The 27,210-nt window shown below is 32.0% G+C and overlaps 1 protein-coding gene across 1 annotated transcript; it reads right to left on the bottom strand.

Annotated features, from left to right (window-relative positions):
* Positions 1-6,238: 6,238 nt before the first annotated feature.
* On the bottom strand, positions 6,239-22,543 carry LOC135953900 (uncharacterized). Its single transcript, XM_065503928.1, has 4 exons — positions 22,184-22,543; positions 14,395-14,505; positions 13,774-14,190; positions 6,239-6,663 (listed from the first exon to the last, which is right to left on the bottom strand). The coding sequence occupies exons 1-4, from the start codon at positions 22,364-22,366 to the stop codon at positions 6,502-6,504; spliced, it is 873 nt and encodes a 290-aa protein (XP_065360000.1). The 5' UTR covers positions 22,367-22,543; the 3' UTR covers positions 6,239-6,501.
* Between the last annotated feature and the right edge of the window lie 4,667 nt (positions 22,544-27,210).

Below are 27,210 nucleotides of genomic sequence, written 5' to 3'. Positions count from 1 at the left end.
GCGGGTCGATTTAAAAATCGCCCAAGTGACATGGAAAATCGTACTCTTGGGATCAAAATAAGAAACTTTGCCCAAGGAACCATACCTCTAAAATGAATTATGATGTTCCTTATTTTTTTAGGTTAAATTTTGAAAAATTACACTTTAACCCATTTAAAGTGCCCCAATCGAGTCTAAATGTATGACCGATTCCCACTAACTTTGGAGGACCGACCCACCCATGCCAATGGCACAGCTCCTGGAACACCCTGGGGGGTACCGGTAAAAAAATTTAAAAAAAATCACCATTTTTGTCACTTTACATGATGTATGTATTGTGTATAAATTTTGTTTATAGAGCGTATGATAAATATAAATATAAAGGTAATAAATAATATTAATCATTCGTCTATGAGAATCAGCATAGCTTTAAATATCTTTCAAGTTAAAAACATAATTACATTTGCATTCAAGTCAAATTCCAACAAAATGTTCAAGTGCTTGACTTGGTGCTTATTGAGATATTACAGAGTTTTATTTCATACAAAATGTAAAATCGGAATTTTATTCAGAAACCTTAAAACAGCTAAATGTTTTCGTTTTCAATTCACTTTAAAGTGATAGTGATTCCAGTGGGTGTGTTGTAGCTTTCATAACGGATGAAATAGATCGTTATGTTATGACTATTATTGGTCAGAATTCAATAAAGTTAACACTAGTGATATTTGGTTCCAACAAGAAGGTGCTACATACAATATATCTGGTCAAATAATTATATATTAACTGAATATTTCGGCGATCGTATAATCTCGAGAAATGGTACGATCCAATAGCCAAAGATGGCGAATGGCGTTAAGTCGTTGGTTCATGCCAACAATGTTAGAGGAGCTCAAGATCTTTTACGAACGAAAAATGTCCATGTTCCGGTTAAAATAATCAATCGCTTTAATCGTGCTCATAGTGCAAAGCAATTCAACCTTTTAAATTAATGACTAAAAAAGATCGATTTAATTGATCTTTTGATCAAATATGGAAATTATAAATTAAAATGATTTGCTCATATACTTGTTTCTTTTAGAAGTAAACAAGCATTTTATTATTATTACTGTGGATAACAAGTTTTTAGATCCTTATTATTCATCCAACAATTTGTTCTAATTGTACACTATTGTTTAATTAACTGATGATATTTTTATAGAATTTTTTTTGTATTATCAAATGTTTCTTGTTTAGATGACAACTTAAATCACCACAATTTATATAAAACCAGTTTTTACAAATTACTTACAAAGAAGTGCACTACGAAATAAACGTTTAAAGTTAAACTGACTTCTTTCTGTCTGTACTATAACGATCAGATACGTGATATATCAATTTGCGTTTGCCAAGTGATCAGATATTAGTGACAATTTCCGTATATAAGGCATACATTGCTTAACTGATGAGATGTGTGAAAAGAGAGTAATTTTATTTAAATTTTGTCCTTGACATTTCTCTCTCCTTACCTTCTATTTACTTATTATGGTTTCTTATTTCTATAATATCATAAAATTAAATAAACTAGGCCGCAGCCGAAACTAAACCTTCAGTATTATATTCTTTACAGATACATTTGATTTTATATGACTTGTGTGAAAGCAAATAAGAGAAAACCATTTTGAAAATACACTCTCATTTAAATTGAACCTTTTCTTAAAATTGTAATGGCTGACTACTATTAGCCATGAGCAAGTACTTCCTATATGTAGATTAGTAAGTACTTAGATCGTATTTAATTATGTTTATACTTAGAGTTTTGTCAAGGAATATATGGAACATTTTAAATTTTCACACCCCTTTTCAGTAAATTGTTATACATTAAATTAATTGTAATTAATTGGCAAAAACTGATAAGCTATTTCTCATAAGATGACATAATCAAACCCTTGAACTTGAATAGGTATAATAATGATTTTTGTTTAATTTTTTCGTTTTTATTTCGATCTATACTGCCGATCGTGCATTTTTCAAGTCATTATGAATTAAATAAACACATATTTTTAGCTAAAACAATTATTTGCTTTCTTTTATTTTTTTACACACTTACACTTTTATTTCGCATTTGTTGATCTCGTGCAAGTGGCGTGTTTTAAATGCTGTCCGGTAGTAGCAGCAGAATTGTAATTAAAATGGTTTTAAGTGAGATTACAAGTGTTATTGGTGCGATTCACAAAACACGTACTTAAATAGTTAGTATTGTAATATATTTATTATATGTAGTTTCATTGGTTAAATTCCTTATTAGAAACGCAATAAATAAATATTTTGCAAGTAATAATCGAATAAGTACAGAAGGTATTTTTTTTAATTAGTCATAGTTGTTGTTGGAAAAGGGCTCGATTTATAAAACTTTTACGTTTTATTAAATTTGAAAGATAGTGTTTAAACAAATATTTGTTTAATATTTATTACACAAATCAGCAAATGAAGAAAACAATTTTGTTGCCAAGATACCATATCGAAAAATTATTAAGGATTTACCAAAACATATTTCGGAGCAATGACTGAAATATGTTTTGTTACATTTATGATGAATACACACTCAAAAAGTTTAGAAAACCCATAACATTTATGATGAATACACACTCAAAAAGTTTAGAAAACCCATAACAGACTTAATGAGAAACACATTTAAATTCAATTAATAACAGTTCTAAAAAATATGTTGGTCACTGCATTGCCGACTACTGTATTACCAAACATGTGAGAAAACTGCAAAATTAAGCTACTGCGAGTTTAGCTTTTTATACCCTATACAACCATAGGTGAAGGTATTATGCGTTTGTGCAGATGTTGTAACGCCCAAAAATATTAGTCTAACACCCACCTTAAAGTATGCCGATCGACTTAGAATCACTTTCTGAGTCGATTAAACGATGTCCGTCCGTCCGTCTGGCTGGTTGGCTGGCTGACTGTCCATGTAAACCTTGTGCGCAATTTTGAAGATATTTCGATAAAATTTGGTACATATTATTTTTATATTATATTGAAACTGGTTGAAATCGGTCCATTATTTCACCTAGCCCCCATACAAATGTCCTTCCGAAATTGGACTTTATCGGTCATAAATGTTTAATTTATATATGTATCTCCACAAATTGCGCTCCAAATAAGTTTTATATATACAAAATTCATGTCACCAAATTTTGTTACGATCGGTCCATAATTGGTCATAGCCCCCATATAAGGTCCACTTCCGAAAAACACTCAAAAAGTATAAATTATTGAAGCTTATGGTTTATGTGTTTTCATCTTTCGAGAGATGGTTTGTGCGATGCAGAAGTGGTGATTTTGACTCGGAAGACAAAGATCGCCAAGTTTAAAGACCAAGAATTAGAGGCATTTTTGGGAGCTACTCAATCAGCAATTTCAAAACGTTTGGAAATTTGGGTACATACAAATTGAAGCTCAGAGAGCTTGAAAGAGGATTTTGTAGGTCTGAAATGCTGATTCAACGCAATAAAAGAAAATCATGTTTACACCGAATCGACTCTAAAGTCAAATATCCATGGCGCTAAGGTAATGTTCTGTATTTGGTGGTGTCCTATTTATTATGAGCTGCTGAAATCTGGCCAGACCATCACAGGGAACCTTTACCGAATGCAACTGATTCGTTTCAAGCGAGAATTGGCCAAACATGCAAACACAATATTCCATAATGACAACGCTCGGCTACATGTTGCAATAACTGTTGGGAAGTTTTGCCTCACCCGTTTTATAGTCCAGACCTTGCGACATCCAAGTACTATTTGTTTCGATCGATGCAGAATGCTCTCTTTGGGATACGCTTCTCTACAGAATAGAGTATCCGAAATTGGCTTAAATCGTTCTTTTCCTCAAAAGATAGGCAGTTCTTTTGGAGCGGAATCCATATGTTGCCAGAAAGATGACAAAAGGTCATAGAAAACAATGGCCAATACTTTGAATAAATTTATTTTGTACAAATGTTTCAAAATAAAAGCTAAACAAATGAAAAAAATCCCTCATTTTTCAGTCATATACCCGAGACAATCCACATTGGGTAGGACACTGCTATACCTTCCTGTTTATTGTCAAATTAAAAACTTTAGTTTTGGGAAATTTTATTAAAATTGGACTTTTTGTTTAGAAGTTAAAAATTTATTTACACTTTTTTCAATTCTCCCACTGTGGGACATCAGTCGATGTGTTAGAGGTAGACATTTGGCCCGACTTCATATACAATTATTAATTTCCATATTTCGACACTTCATTGCACAGTGGGGCAGAATCAAAATTTTTTAGAAATAAATCTGGCATTTGTAAACGGCTAGTCCGATCGGGATAATATTTGACGTGGGCGTAGCCAAGGAGTATTCGAGTTTAAGATATTAAAATGGGCCATATAAATGAACCAGGGGCGGCGCTATGGAGGCTTAAAGTAGGGTACCTTCGACATGTACAATTTTTAAGAAATTTTTTTTTGTTTCCTATCCGATTTCAAAGATTTTTGGAAAGTGCTCGGCTAGGTCTTGAAAAACATGTTATTCCATATGCTATTTATCTCTTATACTTTTCGATTTATAGGCATTTCAAAATTGAAATTTTAAAATTTTGACATACCTTAGTCCGCTATTTTAAAAATGTGGGTTGTACTTTTGGACCGAATAAACTCCAATTTTTTTTTATTAGTTAGACAACTAAATTACGAATAACATACAAACGATTTCAGAGCAATATCGATTATGGATCCAAAAATAAACGATTTTCAATTTAAATATTAAAAAAATAGTTGATTTTTGCGGTTTTTTGGGCGAAAAGGTGACTTAACTCTTTTCTAATTAAAAAAAAACTTCTTTAAGAAGATATAAGAATTTTATGTTTTTCTGAAAGATATCTTTACGGAGAACATTTTGATATAAAAAACATGTCAAATTCTTAGAATATGTGGCCCCTACGCCCTTCGGAATTTGACCTATTTTTTTATCAAAAATTCAACTTTGGGCCACATGTTCTAAAATCCCAAAGCTGGCATCAGAAAACAAAAAGCAGCCTTGGAAACCTTGATGTGTTCCCTATTTATCGCCAAAGTATTTTTCCAGCCCCGAGGGAAATGTGGACCCTATAGGCAAAATTGTAAAAAATACCGTTTTTGAGATTTTCGCTCCAATTTTCAGGAATTGCGAGATTGCCTTTGACCTTTTGACAAGTTTTTTTACACATTGTTATTTAGAATGACAAGCATAAAAAACGTTAGAAATTTCATTGAGTTTCGTTAATAAATAAAGATTTTATTACATATTACATATTCATTTAGTTTCTAAAACTAAAATTTATATCAAAATTTTAATAGGATTGTAAATATTAGGAACAATTTGATCCACATTTATTCCGAGTTATATTGTTTTGTTTAGATAAGTTAATTTTTGGTCATACAAAAAAATTTCAAGTCAATATCTCAATAAGATTCAAAAATATGCCACTTTGTATGGCCCATTTTAATAACTTAAACTCGAATGCCCACGTAAAATTTTATCCCGATCGGACCAGCCGTTTAGAAATGCCAGATTTATTTCCAAAAAATTTCGATTCTGCCCCACTGTGCATTGGTATCAATAAAACTGAATTTCTGTATAAATTGCTTTATGTTTTATTTATGTTTATGTTTAAAAAACAAAATAAATTTTTTAAGAATTTCTTTAATTTATATGATGTGCTAATTACCTTACCATAGTTTAATAACCATTAAAAGCAATTTAATTAATTACAATCAAATTTGTACATTTTAATCTAAAACAATCTGGCCCTGCCCGTTTACACAACCATTCCCCTACAATGAATCGATGAAGAACACATTTTCAAAATGTCTAAAATTACTTGAATAAATTACCATCTGAATCTTTAAAATTAACTTGTCAGACAAAGTTGACGTACGAGTATCTACAAAATATCCAAACATACTGTATTCCTGTATATTTCACAATGTCTACAATGTTTGAGGGGCAAAAAGTAACTAATTTAAACTAATTAATTTTACCTTAATAAATGAAATTGTTGCAACACACTCATACCCCATCTAAATAAATAGAAATAAATAAATTAATTAGAGAATACCTCCCACACTACGAGTCAATGAAGGAATGAATGAATGAATGGATGGATCACACACAAAATTTAATGGTGTGTTAAGAAATTTGTCTAATAAAAATTACAAAATAATTGAAATTAATTAAAGAAAACCAAAAAGAAATAAACAACATCGTCACACAACATCATCCTAATAGAATAATTAAATAGAAAACAGTTTTATTTTGCCATTTTTTTTTATACAAATTGTAACGGATTAAAAGTATGTATTATGAGTAAGACTTTACAATTAGAAGGGAATGGATTCTTAAAATTATGTTTGTATGTAGTTATTTCTAAGGGTAAAATACAAAAAATTAAAAGAACGCCATAGTACAAAGATCATTTCATTTCATTTCTCATCAATTCATTTCATGTCCATCCGGTATTTTCTTCTTCTCAATAAAATAATTTTCTTAATATGCAAATTGAAACTAATAATAATAGAGCTGTGCTTAATGATGATCTCTGTGTAAAGGCAGATGATTTCATACAGACTTGTCGTATGGATTCAGTATAAAGACCACGTCTTGACAGCAAATTTCTTATACTGCGTATGATCTGTAAAAACACAATAAAAATACAAATAGATTATAATTAGTTTGAAGCAATGTGGAAGTATCTATCTGTATTATAGTAATTTTTCGTTTAATAAATTAGTTGGCTTTATTTTAATTTTCAACAGCACAGCTGTGTAAACATAACTAGCAGGGGTAAGGAATTTATGAGGAATACAGTTTTGTTTTTATTGCAATGAGAAATTAACGACCTTAATAGATTTGTTAAATATAAATACATATTATATTTGTTGACAGTGTGACAAATAATATTTAATACACAGATTTCATGAAATAAATTTCTAAAAAAAAGGAACAGTTCAAAGAACGAATCAAGCCAATTTCGAATACTCTGTTCTGAAGTGTAGCATATCCCAGAGAGAGCGTTCTGCATCGATCGACACAAATAGTAGTCGGACGGGTCAAAGTCTGGACTATAAGGCAGGGGAGGTATAACTTCCAGTCCACTTCATTATACCCTACACCACCATAGTGGGGAGGGTATAGACCAAAAATATTGGTCTAACACCCACCTTAAAGTATATCGATCACTTTCTGAGTCGATTAAACGATGTCCGCCCGTCTGGCTGGCTGTCCATGTAAACCTTGTGCGCAAAGTACAGTTCGCAATTTTGAAGATATTTCTATCAAATTTGGTACATCTATTTTTTTCGGCCCAAGGACCAAGCTGAAATAGGTCTATTATTTCACCTAACCCCCATACAAATGTCCTTCCGAAATTGGACTTTATCCATCATAAATGTTTAATTATACCCTACACCACCATAGTGGGGAGGGTATAATGCGTTTGTGCAGATGTTTGTAACGCCCAAAAATATTAACCTTAAAGTATACCGATCGACTTAGAATCACATTCTGAGACTGACTGGTCGACTGGCTGGCTGTCAATGTAAATCTTGTGCGAAGAGTACAGGTCTCAATTTTGAAGATATTTCGATCAAATTTGGTACATAGCCTATTGAAACTGGCTGAAATCTGTCCATTATTTCATCTAGCCCCCATACAAATGTCCTTCCGAAATTGGACTTTATCGGTCATAAATGTGTAATTTATATATGTATCTCCACAAATTCCGCTCCAAATAAGTTTTATATATACAAAATTCATGTCACAAAATTTTGTTACGATCGGTCCATAATTAGTCATAGCTCCCATATAGACCCGATTCCAAGAATCACTTTCTCTTAAAAATTCTGGTATACACACAAAATTCAACATAAATAACATTCACACAGACATAAATCACGTGACCTAATTTCATGATGATCGGTCCATAATTGGTCATAGCTCCCATATAAGGCCCACTTCCGAAAATCACTCAAAAATATAAATTATTGAAATTTTAAAAGAAAAATGTTTTTGTCGGGCTTGACCGACCATACTTTCTTACTTGTTTCTATATGTATCTCCACAAATTTCGCTTTAAATAGGTTTTATATATACGAAATTGATTTCACCAAATTTTGTTACGATCGGTCCATAATTAGTCATATAGACCCGCTTCCGAAAATCACTTTATATATACACATATTTAATCCTTTAATTCCCAGTGGACTCTCTAGTTATATCGTTAGCTGGCTTTCTCATTGTGTGTCCCAGCCAATTTACGCGATCGTATACTCAAACCCAAAGGAAAAATCACTTTAACGTGCATAAATCTCTTAAAAATTTTGGTATACACACAAAATTCAACATAAAAAACATTCATACAGACATAAATCACGTGACCTAATTTCATGGTGATCGGTCCATAATTGGTCATTGCTCCCATATAAGGCCCACTTCCGAAAATCACTCACGAATATAAATATTGATATTTTAAATGAAAAATGTTTTTGCTCATTTACTAAGTGTAGGGTATATTACGGTTTCATGTCTGGCTACATATTCTGGGCGTTTTTTTGCTCCTACTAAATAGCATGGATCCATTTTCTTTTATATCGTTAAAGCATCATTTCTGACATGCAAAATCGTTTTCAAGGTCTCCCGTCTTCAATTCGTATAGTACCCAATTTTACTGCCTTTGGATAGATCCTGCTTAGAGTGTCCAAAAAAGCGGCAAATTTAAAAAACCGGTTTCCGGTTTAACCGAAATAGTGTGATTTTGAAAAAAACCTGTTTTGATTTTTGTCTTTTAAAAAAAAACGTTAAACGTTTTCTGTTTTTGTCTTCAAAAACAATCGGGTGTTTTTGATCTACTTAGATTTATTTTTATTTGTGGACGCTTATAAGAAATGTGTTAGGAATTGTGTACTAAATCGTCGGTAATTTAACATTTTTGATTCTTAAGGCTCTATCTTTATGCAATTATTTTATATCTTTTACGAAATATTGTCAAATGCTATAATTTTCTATAAAATAAAACAATATTTTTAAAAATGGTATCAAAGTTTTTTAAATATATTGTTACGAAATTGTACTTGAATTCAAATATAACGATTTTAACGGCTGATTTAAAAGTAGCAGAATGCTTTCAAATATCAGTGCTGTAATAGCAAACTGTAACATATCTGTGGGCATAATTAACATTGAATAAAAGCTTTCAGTTGACCATTGATCGTAAGTATGCCAACGCTGTTTGCTGCGACCGAATTCGAATATTCAGTTAAAGAACATTGTAAAAAGTACACCACAGATGGCGTATGTATAAGAAAGCTCTAGAGAGTTAAAGAGCAATCTAGAGTGCAGATGGCAGTGTTATAAATAGTGGCAGAGGTTGCAGTCGTTAGTGAGTTTATCAGAGACGCTTTTCGAATAAACATCAACTGAGTGCTGTGTTTTTCAAGTGAATTCGTGTACATTATAAAGTGTGTCTGTATTTCTGCAAATTTATAAACGTGAATAAAAAAAAAACATTGAGTGACTATTTAATTATGTTGTTGTACATTTTAAATAACTAAAGAGTTGTTACAATTTTTAAACTACTAACCCCCGTTAATACGAAGTCTGGTTAGGTGCTAACTTTAAAATTATTTTTGTATGAAAACTGTCAGTATAACTATTAGTTAACACATAACCAGACTTGTTACTGGGGGTAAGCGGCTTTTATTTGCAATCAAAAGTATCCGGTTTATTTAAAGGAAATAAACCAGCGTTTTAAAAAGGTTAAAACGTAAAAATATTTTTAAATGAGCTTTAGAACATATATTTCATTAAAAACGGTTAACCGTATTACTAAAACCGGTTTCTCAAAAAACCGAAAAGTTAAAGAGTTTACAAAGATGAAAAAACCGGTTGACCGATTTTCGATTTTGGATACTCTAATCCTGCTGCTTGCAAACGTTTGGAAATTTCTGCTTGAGTAGCTCACAATGATTTTGCAAAATATTGTTGAGTTTGATAACAATCTTCATGAAGTAATGCCTCAAATCCTTGGTCTTCAAGCTTTTCTGGCTGGCCTGGCTGATATTTGTCTTCCGATTCAAAATCACTACTTCTTAAGCACACAAACCATCTCTCTCCAGGCGACATTTGTTTAAAGTAAATTTTATTTTTGAGATTTATTATAGTTTCATTCAAAAATTTCATGTATAAATAAAAAAGCAACCATCAAACAGGCTTCATTTCCCATTAAAACTATGCTTCATAAACATGTGACTTTTTCAGCAAATGATCGAATTGATGAGTTATGTCAGACTCATAAATAACACACATAGTCTCCAACATAGAACCATACCAAACATGTTATAAAGCTATATTCTTAAATACAATGGCCGATAATCTATACAGTACACGAACCCAAGAAGACCATCTATGAAAAATAAAAAATAAAATCATTATATTCATCACCCGTCACTGTTTACAGAAATCTCAGGCATCAACACAGTAATAAGTTAGTACGCCCTATATTAAAATACGGACACAATTGCTTGCCTAACCCGAAAGCATTCCTGCTGATCAGCCAAAATCTAAATTGCAAGATCATGAAGATATATAAGGAATGGATATACATTCCTAATCTTGTTGAACCTGTTAGCTATTACATAGCCCAGCTAGCTTATACCACTTAATGTCCTTTTGGACGTGGCTGTATTCCTCCTTAGTAACGATAATTCTAGGACCACATGTACGGCAGTTGTGGAAACGACTTTCGATTCCATTCAAAACGCAGTTTTTATATGAGTATCAGCTTGAAAAACATTACTGTGATTCAGAAGACTTCTCGATAGATCACTTCGACCTAGAGTATTCTGCAATGATCGTACAACATGTAGCCACCTGTGTAAAAATTTGGGACCATCCTTATACAAGGAATACTCTCTTTCCAAGAATCCTGGGCGGTATCAGCATCGTATAGATACCGTAAAAATGTCTGGACGTAAAACAATATTGTGACCCATGAAGCTTCTTGTGATACGTTTAAGTCTGAGATGCCTGAAGTATTCCCCATATGTAATAGTTTACGCCCCCTTCATCTACCTAAAATATAATTTTTCCAAGCTTTCCGGGACGGTGTCAGTATCGTATAGCGATGTTTGTGCACTATTACTAGGTAGGCCTACCAACAGTTGTGAACAGTACAGTACCCAGAATCATTGAATGACCGCAGGTGTTTCCACTCCATTCTAAAGTATAAAGTGGACGAATTTTCGAGTTCATTGCCACCAGTGTCGCTAATGAAAATTTCATATAGCCCTAATTTGGCACTTACTTCATGGAATTCAGAGGATTTCTAAATAGTTTAAACATTATTGATTATTTTTTGGAAAATAACCATTATTCGTTGATAAATATTAGTTTTCATTGGTTTTTTTAAAACATAAATTGTAACCCTCGTAACAATTGTGTCAACATTACTTGAGACCTTTCGATTCTTCTCGAACACAAATGGGATAGAACATCGCGATGTATCGTTAAATGTAGGAAGGTATTTGAAACTACTTTCCGATTCAAACCAATGCTCAGGATAAAGGATCAGTTACCCAGATGTAATTTGGACGCAAATATGGAAGTATTAACTTATTTATATAAAGTGAAGGATCAAGTGATTCTAATATACACTATAGGGTATTAAATATTATACGATAGAAAATTTAGGTTTATATCAAAGGCAACGACTAAAACCTGCGAAGACTGAATCCAGAAACCTTATTTTGGAGAAGGAAATTTCCCTCAAATTTTCAAAATAAGGTTCCTTGATTCACTCTTCGTAGGTTAAAGTCGTTGTCTTTAATATAAAACCCCATTTTCTATCGTATAATATTTAGGATGTTTCCATATCTAATAGAAAATCCTGAAATAGACAGATGTTTAATGTTAAACTGCATGATAAATGTATGCAGTGAACCGCAAATAGTGAATCAGCGAAACCGAGAATGCATCATCCGGGAGAACGGATGTCGTGCAGTCGTGTCTGGTTGGCGTTTGCGTTATGATCTCGAAGATTGTACCAAAAGATTAACTCAAGATTATCTACTTCACTTATGATGTTTCCATTTCTTTAATCTGACCTAATGTAAGGCAACGAGTATATTTGTTAAATGCATCCTCAATGTCCCAAAAAGGATATGTATTTCTTTATGTCAAGTGTATCCTCAAGAGTACAGACAACATCGTGCAGAACTTTCGCCATAGAACGTCAATTAGTCATATCAACTCGTTTCGGAAATAAATACTACTGCTATTGGGTGTATGACTTCAAAATGCAGGATTTGTTCAAATTTTTAGCTTTTATTTTGAAACAATTATTCAAAGTATTGGCTATTACTTTTTCCCATCTTTCTGGCAACATATGGATTCCGAGTCAAAAGAACTGTTTATCTTTTGATGCCTAGAACGAATCAATAAAAATATCCGATACTCTGTTCCAAAGTGAAGCGTATCCCAGAGAGAGTTTTCGTCTTCGATCGAAACAAATAGTAGTCGGACGGGGACTATGATGCTGGTTAGGCAAAACTCCCCAACCACTTCATTCTAAATAGTTTTTAACAGGTATTGCAATATGTGGCCGAGTGTTGTCATGATGGAATATTACGGTTTAATTTTTGACCGCATATTCGCATATGCTTCCTTCAAACGAATCAGTTGTGTTCGGTACAGGTTCCCTGTGATGGTCTGGCCAGATTTCAGCAGCCCATAATAGGACACTTCTGGTCCCACCAAATACTGAGAATTACCTTAGCACCATGGATATTTGGTGTTGTTGTCGATTCGGCTGGTTGACCGGGCTTCTCATACGATCTCTTACGCTTCGGGTTATTGTAATGGATGCATTTTTCATCGCTAGTAATGATTCGATGCAAATAAGATTTCGGAAATCGTCTTTAAGGTCTCTCGGCTTAAATTCGTATGGTACTCAATTTCCGTGCTTTTGGATGAATCCTGTTTCTCGCAAAGGTTTTGAAATTGCTGATTGAGTAGCTCAAGCTCTTGTTGAGTTTGACAAAAATCATCATGTAGTAATGCCTCCAATTCTTGGTCTTAAAACTTGTTTGGCAGGCCTAGGCGACATTTGTCTTCCGTGTCGAAATCATCACTTCTAAACCACACTAACCATCTTTCGCACTTTGAAAGCGATGGAATACATTCAGCATAAGCTTTGGTGAGCAATCGGTGTGCTTCAGCTAATGTTTTTTAGAACTCGAACTCTGTAAAAAGTTTAAATTTACAACAAATTGTGAAACAAATAAAGTTTGGATCAAGCGCCTGCGATTTGTGACTCATACGGATGGACGTACATATTAATGGAACATAAGGGACGACTATACATAAAGGTTTTATGCAAGCATAATCAATTGGCAACAACTTCTGCAGACTCAGTTTTATAATAACTCTAATTTAATCAGTCAATATTCCATGAATACTAACACAATATTTCCAGCATTAATGATGTTGTGGAAATATATATGAACTGGACATTACATTACATCTTTCACTCTTAAACTATTTCACCTAAACTATACCTTGAAGTCAATTAAATAACATAGTTTTCTCTGCAAATTCTTTGTGCATACAAGCTTACACTTTCAAAATGTAGAACACTGCACAATTACAACAAAATGCAATAAATTCTTCAATTAACCAATCAATTAATTGACCTAAATCTAACAACATATGTATGTACTAGCAAATATGTTTTTACTTTATTACTTACATCTTGACTCAATCCCTGGGGCTCTCGACTCAACACAATCGTATAAATGCTGTGATGTAAATCACTCGAACAGAATGTCAATACCAAATGATCGCTAACGGCTTTTACCACCTGTACGGTGCCGGTGAATTGACTGTATTTATTAAGGGCCACCATTGAACCACGCTGCTCGCCAACATTTGTCCAGAGACCCGGATGATTCATGGTATAATTGAAATTATACTCAATGTTGTCATCTTTTTCGCTCCAAATCAAACGTAAATATCTGGTGTTTAAATGTGAGTGTCTCGAGTTGGCAGTCACATCGTACTGCTGCTGTCCATTCGATTGTGATGATGATGATGATGACGATGATGTTGATGCTGCTGCCATAGTGTCTACTCTTCTGTAACTAGTCGGCTGATAATAATCACGCATCTGTGTATTTGAAATAGAAACAAAAATGTGTTGAATGTAGTACCATGACTATTTGTAGTGATTTTATGTTAGAGACATAGAAAGTTTGTTTATTTTGCTTTTTAGTTTTTTTTTTTTTTGTTTTTATTTATTAAAACTAGTAAAGTTAAATTAATAATTTAGTTATGAGTGGCTTGACAGATTGACTGTACTGCTGGTACTCACTTGATCTGTGACATCATTTAAATTTATCATCACACAACTATCGTAACGATATACGCCTGGTATATCTTGTGTATGCATTATGATTTCATTACCATACCAGTTACCAGTTATCTGTGGAAAAATTACACAACAAAAAATATGTAAAATTAATTTCTGAAAACAATAGATTTTATTAAAAATTTTGTATAATTTCAAGTAGTTGTTAACCTTACACTTTATGACATAACCTTATTTGCTTATTAATATCATATTATGCATAGTGGTCACAAAATTCTGTAGTTATTTAATAGAAATTTGGCTGAAAATATTAGGATCCTCTTATGATTTTTATTTGTTAAACCGAAGATCCATACTCCCAATATTTGTATTGCTTGGACCAGCACTCAGGGGATGACCCCTACTCATACAATGCATAGTGTTTGAACTAGAAAAATAGGTTATGGGAGTGAGAATAGAGAGAGTAGTGTTTGTGGGCATTTGATTTGAATTTTGCTATATTGAAAGTGATAGGAAATACTTCATTAGGAAGCTTATTCCAAATACGGACAGTATGGCTTAAGAACTAATTTTTCCTGTAATGTATTGTCCAGTTGACCACGAATTGATGAGCCTTTGCCGAAGGGTTTCGGGAAAAAGTTCCCTAATTTCAGCAGAGCACATTCCATTATAGTATCAGAGGAACAATGAAACACACAACCCACATTGCGACGATAAGAACCATCGCTCTCTTCGGTCGAGTAACTCTTCTTTTATAGCTTTCAAGCATCATTTCGGACATGCAAAGTCGTCTTTCAAGGTCTCTCGGCTTCAATTCGTATGGTACACAATTTCCATGCTTTTGGATGAATTCTGTTGAATTCTTGTTTAATCGAACCTTCATGTTTTGCCTCATTTCTCAAACTCTGTCAGACTTGGTCTATAATTGAATGAATATGAACGGCAAATGTTGCTGTCATATTCCAAAGAATAGATAGGGTTGGAAGTTTGACGTAGAAGGTCGTTTAGAAAGACAAGTTGCGGTACCTTTGAATTGATCTTGAACTCGTTTGATGGCCTATGAAAAGAGATGAAACAACATAATCTGTTCGCACAACCCCATTCAATAGTTGTCTCAAGATCTTGTTTAATCGAATCTTCATGTTTTGCCTCATTGTGCCAATCTCTGTCAGACTTGGTCTATAATTGAATGAATATGAACGGCAAATGTTGCTGTCATATGCAAAAGAATAGATAGGGTTGATAGTTTGACGTAGAAGGTCGTTCAGAAAGACAAGTTGCGATACCTCTGAATTGATCATGAACTCGTTTAATGAGATACCATCTACAACAACTCGTATAGAGCTGAGAAAGTCCGATATGAATCGTGAGAAGTTATTAACTACAATAAAAGCCACTACTTTACTTTCGACAAAACGATGAATGGAACGACACCGTTTTGCGATACAAAAGCAAGCAACACTCCCGTAGAGCACCATACTGCCGGTCGCTGAGTAAATTATAGAAAGTGAAGAACAAATTGCTATTGGGCGATAATTTTATCATCCTTTGCGATACATTAGCGACCTTTCAACTTACAGGAAATTTGGCGGCACGGGTACTAAGAATTGATATGAAACAAATTTCATAGTAAATAGAAGTGATCTTTAGAATAGGTACAGAATAATAACATGAGCTATCTCAATAATCTGAGAGATATATAAACTTCAAAATGACAGCAGATGACAAGAATTGTTTCTCTGACTACAATTGTTTAAAATAAAGGTTATTTTCGACGAAAATGTCGAGATATTGCTGCTTAGATACCAGACACTTTCTTCGAAAATAACCCTTATTTTAAACAAACATCTATAGCATTCAAAATTCAATCTCTTAAACAAACTACAATGACTCAACCTCGACCATGTAGAGCATTCTAAATATCAACTTAACTCGACCATAATTTGTTTAGTATTTCAATTTTTTCATTACATGTTTGTTATATTTATGGTTGGAGATTAGTTTAAAAACGAATAACACACACACACTGCATTTGATAATTGTATAATTTAATTAATCAATTTAGATTTTGAGGAAGCATTGTTTACTGTTTATTCTGGCATTATGCAGACGAGTATCACATCTCCATATTGTCACAGCCAAACATACGAAATTCACATCGAAGGCTTTCAGTGGCGAGTGCATGTAAAAAGGTCATTTGGAGTCAATATTTTTTATTGTTTCCCTTGTTTGTGGCACATTCTTTTGTAACACAATTTATGTGGGTTGAATTTCAACTCGAAAATTGTTTTCGTTTTTTTTTTTTGTTTTGTATGAAAGAAAGTTCAGAAGGTGAGGGAAATATGTTAAACTTTTCAGTAGTTGTTCTGCTGAACTTTGAGTTAGACAATAAATATTAATAGAAAATAAATTCTTAATTTTAAATTATGCTTTCAATTTAGAAACTAATTTTATTAGTTCAAATTATTAAAGTTTCGGAAAAGTTGGAAAATGGTCATCTGTTTTAAGATGAGATAATTATAATATTTTAACAAACATTTTTAGATAAAAGGTGTCAACATGTGACCTTCGACATATAAATTTTAATTTTTCCATTTAAATTTTCTTCTAAGCGTTGGAATATTTAGGCTTAGAACCTCCAATGTTCTCTTTAATTTTGTGTTTCCCTAAAGGATATTTGTCATCTTGCTGACTGTAGAGTTCTGTCAGTTTCTGATGCGTTCGTTTATCGCCCACTCCTTTAATTAATATTTAAACGTTGGAAAGGGTTCCAGATTGACGGTATTAATATATGAATATATCCTGGATTGCTTGTGCACCTTCTCATTTCCGATAATGTCATGATGGCTAAGAACCCATAGTATCTTTGACATTTTCGTTCCTTAGGGTTTTAATAACCGCTTGACTATCTGTATAAATACCTTTGCGAGAGCATATCACATCACTCCCCCTAATTCACTAATATCTTAATACGGAGTTCAAAAATTGTAGCAATTCATTCCATAAATCCATTCCCAAAATCTAATTTGCTTTTAATCATTAATCATTCAACACATTTTTAATATTTTTTTATTTTGAAATGGATTTGAGTTAAAGAATACTTGAATAATTCAACAAGGAATAAATTCTGTAAAGAATGAATTCTTAATGGAATAAATTCAACACATTTGAAGTATAAAGGATTTAAGCCTATGAATAAATTCCTGCTGAATGCTACAATGGATATGTTAAGAGATTATATTTGATTTGATTTTGAAAACTAAATTAAGAATTAATTCATTCGAACCTTTTTCGACTTGCGTAGGCTCAATTTCATTTATTTGTAATAATTTAAATATATTTATTTTAATTAACCAAATTTTTGGCCACTATTAGAATACTTATTATGTTATTAGTTTCATTATTTGCCATCCAAATTTTGTGTGATACTCCAATTAACTAATTAACATAAGAAAACAAATCTAAGCAATTAAGTAGTTTATTTTAATTAACGATTAATAACATATTCAGTGTTATGTTAATTATGGTATTTATTTGTTTACTCTCACAAGCATTTTTTTAAGAATTAACAACACCAAACTTATCATGACTATATCTAATATATACCACATTAGGCCGGGTCGATTTGTATCGACGATCAAAAAGTAAAAAATCGTATAGCAGAAAAGCAATCTACGGAAAATTCTAAGAAAGTTTCCTCAAGAAACCATAGGTCTAAAATCAAATCCTATCTTGCGCATTTCGACTTTTATCCAATAAAAAAAACTATTAAAAAAATATGTATTGAAATATCATTGGATAAAAGACGAAATGCGCAAGATGGGATTTGATTTTAGACCTATGGTTTCTTGGAGATAATTTCTAGAATTTTCCGTAGAATGCGTTTCTGCTATACGATTTTTCGTGAAGAAAATCGACCAGCCCTAATACCACATGCTTGTCCGTAGAATATCTGGAAGTTTCGGAAAACATATTTCAACCAACTGACATAGAGACTGACAACATTTTATTGACTTACATACATATAAGGATCGGGAATATATATATATACTCTATGGTGTAGTAAATGAAGAATAAAGAAATAAGTTAGAAATCTATATATTAACCAATCATGGTGTAGGGAATTTTGATAAGATTATTGTTTTATTAATAGGTTATTTCTTTTTCCTCAAACATTTTTCATGTATTATCGTCCTTTTACAGATATCATTTATGCAATTTTCTAAGGCTACATTAGGTAAATATATGACCAATTACGCGTAACTAATATTTTAATATTTATAACATTTATATAGAAAATTCTTGACTTCCGAAATTTATATATCGTTAGCTTAGTGAGCAAACTTAGCGCGTATATATTCAAACATTTTACAGCAGATACAAAAATCGTTCTAAAATCCTTTGTTTTAAATACTTTTGAAATCTGTTAATGTAATTTTTATACCCTTCACCATGAGTGGCAAGGGCATATATAAGTTTGTCATTCCGTTTGTAATTTCCACATTTTTCATTTGCGACCCCATAAAGTATATATATTCTGGATCGTTATAGATAGCGGAATCTATATAGCCATGTCCGTCTGTCCGTCTGTGTGTTGAAATCAACTTTCCGAAGCCTCCAAATAACTTATATAAACGATTCATACATCAATATCTCCGAAATTTTTCCGGCTCGGTCGCTATTTAAAATCGAGAAAATCGGTCTACAAATGGCTGAGATATAAGGAAAAAACTAGGACAAACTCGATTTTTGACCTATTTTTGACCTATATCTGGATTACTTAGTCATTAATATAGACAATATGGATATCTAATGATAGATATTTCAACGACGTATATAAGACCATAGTAAGTTGGACATACAATGCGTCAAAATCGGAAAAAAATATTTTTTAATCCGAATTTTTTTTTCATCAAAAATTTTTTTTGTCATGTATTCTTTTTCCAAAAAAATTAATTAAAGAAATTTAAAAAAAAATTTTTGAAAAAACTTTTTTTAAAAAAAATTAAAAAACAATTTGGAAAAAAAAATTTTTTAAAAAAATTTTAAACCATTAAAAAAAAAATTTGGATTTGGATTAAAAAAATTAAAAAAAAGAAATATTTTTAAGTATAATTTGGTGAAGGGTATATAAGATTTGGCACAGCCGAATATAGCTCTCTTACTTGTTTTTTACTTATTTGGTATGATTTTTATTGATAAATCGAAGGCGAAACTTGTCAAAAGGTCAAAGGCAATCCCGCAATTCCTAAAAATTGGAGCAAAAATCCCAAAACTGGTATTTTTTACAATTTTGCGTTTTTTTTTTTACTTAGCACGTTTTATTGAAATAAGTTGATAGTAACCAAATCAATGGAAAATTTAGCTTTAAGGTTGTCTGTGATAGTCTGGCCAGATTTCAGTACCTCATAATAGATACAACCCTTTTGCTCCTACCAATACCTTAGCGCCATTGATATTTGGCTTTGGTGTCAATTCGGCTGACTGGCCAAGCTTCACTTACGATATCTTGCACTTTGGGTTATCGTAAAATTGAATCCATTTATCTTTGCAAGTAATGATTCGGTGCAAAAATGATTTTCTTTTATATCGTTCAAACATCGTTTCGGACATTCAAAAACGAACTTTAAGGTCTCTCGTCTTCAATTCGTATTTTACTACTTGTGGATGAATCCTGCTGCAAAAGTTTTGAAATTGCTGCTTTAGTAGTTCCCAATGATTTTGCATGCTCTTGTTGAGTTTTACAATAATCTTCAAGAAGTAATGCCTCCTATTCTTGTTCTTCAAACTCTTTTGACTGTCCTGAGCGATATTTGAAACATTGAAACCGTTGGAACACATTCACCACAACCTTTGGTGAGAAATCGGTGTGCTTTATCGGCAATTTTTTGTAAATTAAAGAAGTAAAACAAAACCGCATTTCAAAAAAAATATGTTTCTATTATTTCTGATAGGTGATAGGATTCTTGAATAACCTTGTCACCTGTTTCTTTGAAGACATTCAGACATGTTCAACACCATTTGTGAGAGTTCATAACTCGATGTAATTTTAACACAGGTCTACAATGATTTTGGAGTCCCAAAACTAAAATGATTTTAAATATATTCAATACCCTGATTCTAACTGAACTATATATATTTTTCAATTTTACGTGTAGTTTCGGGAAATTGCTAGGGTTAAAATAAAACATTTGATTAAATTTTATTACAGGTTAGAGGCTTCTTTTTTAAGATATTCTACGATGTTGATCCTTAGGACACTCCCTGTAATCTGTCATCATTTATTCATCCCAGTGACCTTAGTATCTATATTCCATCACTATTAAATCTTGATGTAAACGTTCTAATTATTCTTCGCTATACGATCAAAGATTTTCAGAAAACTTGTCTAATTTAAAAGGTCTACAACTAATTCTGCACAATTTTATGACTTCTGATTTCCTAAGAAATTATTTCCAAGTCGTTGCTTTTAAATCATTCATTGAATGTATGTAATCGTTAATACCAGATTTTAGTTTTTTCTATACTCAAACCTGAAAATGTTCTTGAGAGAAAGTCCACTTTTATCTAATGCCTTCATACATACTTCATAAGTTCCAATTTGATGTGTAATGAAGGCAAAATGTTCTTATGTCTGAAAACCAATGGCGGATTTATAACATTTTGTTTTCCAACCGTCATGTTTTCTCTCTGAGGTCAGTCTTTCTTGGAAGAATGGCCATGTTTTGCTTTGCTGTCCCATAAGCAGATGAAACATGGAAATTTAGAACCACTTTGTTGACCTCACAAGAAATTAACAATTTTTAAATCGACGCATATAAACAATTGGTGATTGGAGTACTTAAGTTTTTTCTAGTAAAACACATTTTAAACTCCGCTTTGAACCGTCCATAAACAATCTTCATTCATCAACTTAAGATTTTTTTCTGAGCTTAAAAAATGAAGAAGTTTTTTTCGAGACCCGATCAAATAAGAATTTCATACCTTGAGTTAAAATATCTCTTTGAAGTCTCTTAAGACTTCGATGTCATGTTTATAAGAAAAAACGTCCACCATCTCTGTAGCCGACAAATCAGATATACTATATGTTGATTTATAGGAGATGGTACGTCATTTGAGTACAGTAGACCTTTTAGCAGATAAGTCAGGATATCTAACCACGTTTACCGATTTCCCACTGTCTTCAATGTTCACTATACACTTTACACACAATCTTTGGAGGCCGGTGTTTTTTCAGGGCCAAAATCTCCATCTTGAAGTAATTGAAATACGTGTTTCTCACTAAGTCTTTTATAGGTTTTCTAAACTTTTTGACAGTGTATTCACCACAAATGCAACAAAACACATTTCGGTCATTGCGACTTTTTCGCGATGAAGAAAAATTAATTTATTTATAGAAATGTACACATAAGATAACGAAACGGGCACACGAATTTACTTATGACTGCCAATTTGTTGACCTGTGTAATCACTGCGATTTGATCGAGAATTACTCTCTTTTTCCATAATGTAAAAATGGAAACACTTTGTGAAAGATGTAAATTTTCTCAAATTCTGAAATGCGCTTACATTTTTTATAAATGTATATTAAAATTATTATAGTGGAGTAGTTATCTAATGTAAAAGAAATATTTGGTATTGGAATTTTGCTTTATAAACTTTCAATAAAAATTCTATATTTTATAACCTGTATTTACTAAAACTTAGATAAATAATTAGATTCTTAATTTATCGTATTAATTACACCACTATTTCAATATAATTTAACAATATTTTCTTAACATATACGCACTTGTTTTATATCCACAGAATGTTGAGGTTTAATATTCAAACACAACATCGATGGTGGATGATGTTGCCTGATATCAGTTGTATCACCACCGGATCTGGACGGAACATATGTCTCGTATATAGAATCACCGTTTACATGGGATGTTACTAATATTAAAATAACCGCTGTAAGTCCGTGTAACATTGTATTTGTTGTTTTCACTGAAAATCTTATCAAATTTTCACTAAGTTTCTAAAGAAATTGTAATGTTTTCTATAATTTTTTTCATACAACTGTTTCGATTTTGTTACACTTTTTTTTTTGTTGTTTTTTTTCACTTTTTGCGATCGTGTGATCTGTTTGAACTACAACGAGATAATAATATTGTGAACCCAGTGGAAAAAAGTAAATATTAATTGACTCAAAGTTTTATTTCAATTTCGAGCGATTTTTTTATTCATCTAAAAGATGAATTTTATTTTCTGTTTGCAATTGTTTGTGATGACGATGATGATGATGATGATGGTGGGTACACAAGGAAAAATCAACTAAATGCTACAACAACATGATCAGCAAAATGCGACAATAACAAAAAGTTATAATTGAACTTAAACGATTTCATTTTTCATTACTGTTGTTATTGTTGTTCCCTTATTAAACTCAAATCGTGGGGGTTATTGTCACAGTAGTTGTGTGTTGTTGTTGTTACAATATGTTTGAGTAAATTACAATATACTGAGATCTTGAGGCCCCTTACGCACGTTTACCGTTATCAGCTCAATATTCTTACAGTCATACAGTAAATATATGCAAGTATGTATGTATTTACGTCTGAGTAGCAACACTCTCATTGTAGTGAGTGCATTTTATCATCGTATCGTGTAAATTGTACACGACTAGATGAATTAATTAAATTGTTTTCAGTTTATTTTTGTTTAATTATGTACTCAAATGAGTTGAATAAAAATGTTCTTATTTTCTTTTCTAAATGAGTAATTTTGTGTCAAGGAATTAACCAAGATATTACGCATACTCTACAACAGGTATATATGATAAGATAATATAGGTTTACAAATTTCAAGGAATTTTGAACCAGTTTGACGACCCTACACCAGATTTCTTTGATTTTTCATATTTATTATAAAACAAGCTGTTTATAAGATATCATCGAAATTTAAAATTTTCCATGACTCTGGCGCATAAATCTGGCTGAATTTGACCGATGGGCCCACAAGATAAATTCTAACGGGTTCAAATCGCACGATTCACAACACCTCCACGTGAGATGACCATTCCCTTGGCACATAGCGTCGTCCGGTTGAAACCACAAGTCGTTGGTGTCCATATTATCTAATTGAGGGCAAACAAAAAGTTAGAAATCATCGACTTAAAGCTCGGGCCGTTGACGATAATTGGTCTGGCCAACGTCATTCTCAAAGAAATATGGAGTGATGCCGCTAGTCCAAAATCCACAAAATCCAATTTATCATTTGCATGTGTTGTAGAACGCTATATCCGTCCATGGTGATTTGACAAAACAAACTGAATAAAGGACAGCTAATTAGACAGATGTAGCTTCAGCAATATGGCCGCTATCAACTGTCAAAGTTCGGAAGTCGCTAATGGATCAGTATCCTTTTCCTGTCATAGTATTTTCTATGATATAAATTGGACCCATACCTGAAAAATAGCTCTACGCCATAATATTGCCACCGCCAAACTTGATATGTGCTGGATGCAAGTCTTTTTTCCTTTTTTGATTTTTAACAGTACCAGTCGTACGAAAATTGTTTAACAATAAACAATTTTATATTAATGTTGCAAATTTTAAACTTGCAACAAACGGAACTAAGATACTCTCAATCAGCCAATATCTCTCTTGTAACATGACCTTCTTCTCCAGCATGTGAAACCTTACCTATAACTGCTATTTGCCAACAACACCATCACATCATTTAGCCACTCAGTCTTATAGGTTCTACACTAGCAGATAAGAGGAAAGTCCAAGTGCCGCTAGACTTGTCGAAATCCTTAGATGCCGTCGGCAACATCAAAGTTTTCCAAGACTATTAGCTCTTCATGGATTCTCTAATATGCACAGCATGATGTTACAGGGTATATACTAACATACTTGTCGAAAGTCATCGAAACTATCAGCAACGTAGTACTCTTGCAGTCCACCTAAAATCGTGAAGGAATGGATGGTATAGTAGCTGAGTGGCCGACATAGACTTGATCAATAAGTAACGAAAACTCGTAGAGTTAAACAAGGAGCTCCTCATATACTATTTTCTACACCCTCTCTATTTAATTCTATGAACCTTCTCAAGAAATAACATTGATTTCGTACCAGGGCGACTGCAACCACGTATATGTCGTCAAGCCACGACAATAATTACCAGATCGCAGTCTGGTAATTCATTTTCTTAGCGAAATATATAGATTCATCACAGCAATTAACCTGCAACACTGTTTTCCAAATGGTTGAAGGTGGTAAAGTTTAATCTTAGCTTCGAAGTCAATGAGGTCCTGCCCGAAACTTTTGGAAGTTAATCTGACGGCATCTTTAATTTTAAACAAGATTCTCAAACATTACTTTCCGCATATAAAACTTCCCAGCCAATTAATTATATTTTACATCGTTTAGTGGATTTATGGACTAAGCCGGCAAAGTAGCACAATTCCTAGGCCGGCAAAGTAGCACAATTCTCAACGCAGATTAAAAATTGACAAAGTCTTAGCAGTTAGAAAAACAATGTTGTCTATACATATATGTAGGGTATTTTGAAAGTCACTTTATCCAGTCTCATATTATGTACTTCCATACATCTATTTTTATTATCCCAATCCAACAATTCTTTGACCATTAATTAATTAATAAAAACAAATTATAAAAAGCTAAAACCACAAGAAGTTTTACGCCTTCTTAATAAACAGTTTGAGTATTTTTATATCACAAATTGAGTGACTCAATTTAAATTGTATATAATATGAAAAATATTGCGTTGGTTAAAAATGAGAGTCGTTTAAGATTTGTTTGTCTCTTATTCTAAAATGGAGTGAATACTATTTAAATTGTTTAACTGTGACAGCCCTATTATTGACAATTCAAATATGTACGTATGACGAGGTCATATTCTTAAACACTACCGTTATCCCTAGGAACTATGCGAAAATTTCTTTAAACAAACATTAAAAAAGTTATGATATCTATCTATCTGAAAGTATTTTGCATAACGATGGCTTGATATCTCGTTTTTTTCCTAATCGGGTTTTTTACATATTCTGGTAGACAAAACTCAAATGCACCTCCCTTAAAAAATTCAGTTTCCTATGTTGACGAATAACAGATTTACAGTAATTAAAAAAATACCCTAACTCATTTCAAAAATTGTTTGGAAGAAAAAAGTCCTAACTCATTAAAAGTTGAATGCATATTTGTATATCCAACACCACCATAGTCCGGTACCCACCCTACACCCACCTCAGAATCACTTTCTTGATCGGTCCATAGTCATAGCTCCCATATAATCACTTTAACGAGCATAAATCTCTTAAAAATGTTTGTATACACATACAATTCAACAAAACTTTCATGGCGATCGATCCATAACACAGATCAACAGCAAAAAAGACTTCACTAACCATTATATGGATTTAATTCTTTATGGTTACCTAAGTACAAACATGGTAAAATTTTTAAATTCTATGGATAGATTTTTTTAAATTTTTTTTTTTTCTAAAATTGTGGATTTTTTTAAATGTTTCTCCACATAATTTATGATAACTCAAAAAGGGTTAGTCCGATATTATTGAAGTAAACTTAGAAAAGTTCGAATGTAAAATTTTTGTTGTACGCTTGTACGCACATAAAATTTTCTGAAAATAAGTTAATTCAATTAATTGTGAATAGATTCGAAAATAATCCATCGATTTTTATGATCGAGATTTCATTTTGTTCTTATTACATGTGGCTTTTCGATAAATTAATAAATCTAAACAATTTCTGCTGGTTTCGATTTTTTATGATTTTTTTAAAACATAAAAATTGCATATTTTTACATAAAAAATATATTTTTTGCTTCAATTTGTTATTATAACTCCGAAACCACTGAGCCGATTAAAACGCAATATATATGTGAAAATTTGTACATAGCACGGGGAAAATGTTTTCAACATTTAATCAATCGAAAGAAAAACATTAACTACTCAATTTTATGTATATCAAACAAAAAAGTAAAATTTTGTGAAAATGAGCGAATTTACTTAATGGTGAATAAATTCGAAAATAATCAATCGATTTTTATCTTCGATATCTCATTTTGTTCCTATTATACGCGAGTTTGCGACAGAGTAATAAACCTGAACAAGTTCTGCTGTTTTCGATTTTTCATGAGTTTTTTAAAACACAAAAATTTGCTATTTTCACGTAAAAAATATATTTTTTGCTTCAATTTGTTATTATAACTTCGAAAGTACTAAGCCGATTAAAACGCAATATATAACTGGATTAAATGTTATGTAAATTTGAAAATTTTTAAGTTTACTTCAGTAATATCGGACAAACCATTTTTGAGTTATCATAATTTATGTGGAGAAACATTTGAAAAAATTCACAATTTTAGAAAAAAAAAATTTATAAACAAATCTATTCATAGAATTTAAAAATTTTACCATTTTTGTACTACTGTAACCATAATACATCAAAATTGTGTAGTGGTTTCAAAAGTCTTCAAAATTGTTTCGATTTTGTTGCCCTGTGTAATTAGTCATAGCTCCCATATAAGGCCCTCTTCCGAAAATAAATTACTGAAATTTTTAATGAAAAATATTTTTGCTCATTTACTTAGTGTAGGGTATTAGATAGTCGGGCTTGACCGATCATACTTTCTTAAAGTATTTTTTTTATAAAGTTGCATAGTTCAATGCTTTTGTATTTGTTTTAAATAAAAAAGGCAATATCAGTCAGAATTTGTGTTCATGAAGGTAATTTTTTTGTATTAAATAAAAAAAAGAAATTTCCCGAATTTTTTTCCATGAAAGTATTT

This window comes from Calliphora vicina, chromosome 3 (genome assembly GCF_958450345.1).
Source record: "Calliphora vicina chromosome 3, idCalVici1.1, whole genome shotgun sequence".
NCBI lineage: Eukaryota > Metazoa > Arthropoda > Insecta > Diptera > Calliphoridae > Calliphora > Calliphora vicina.
This window is presented reverse-complemented; position numbering and strand designations above follow the sequence as displayed.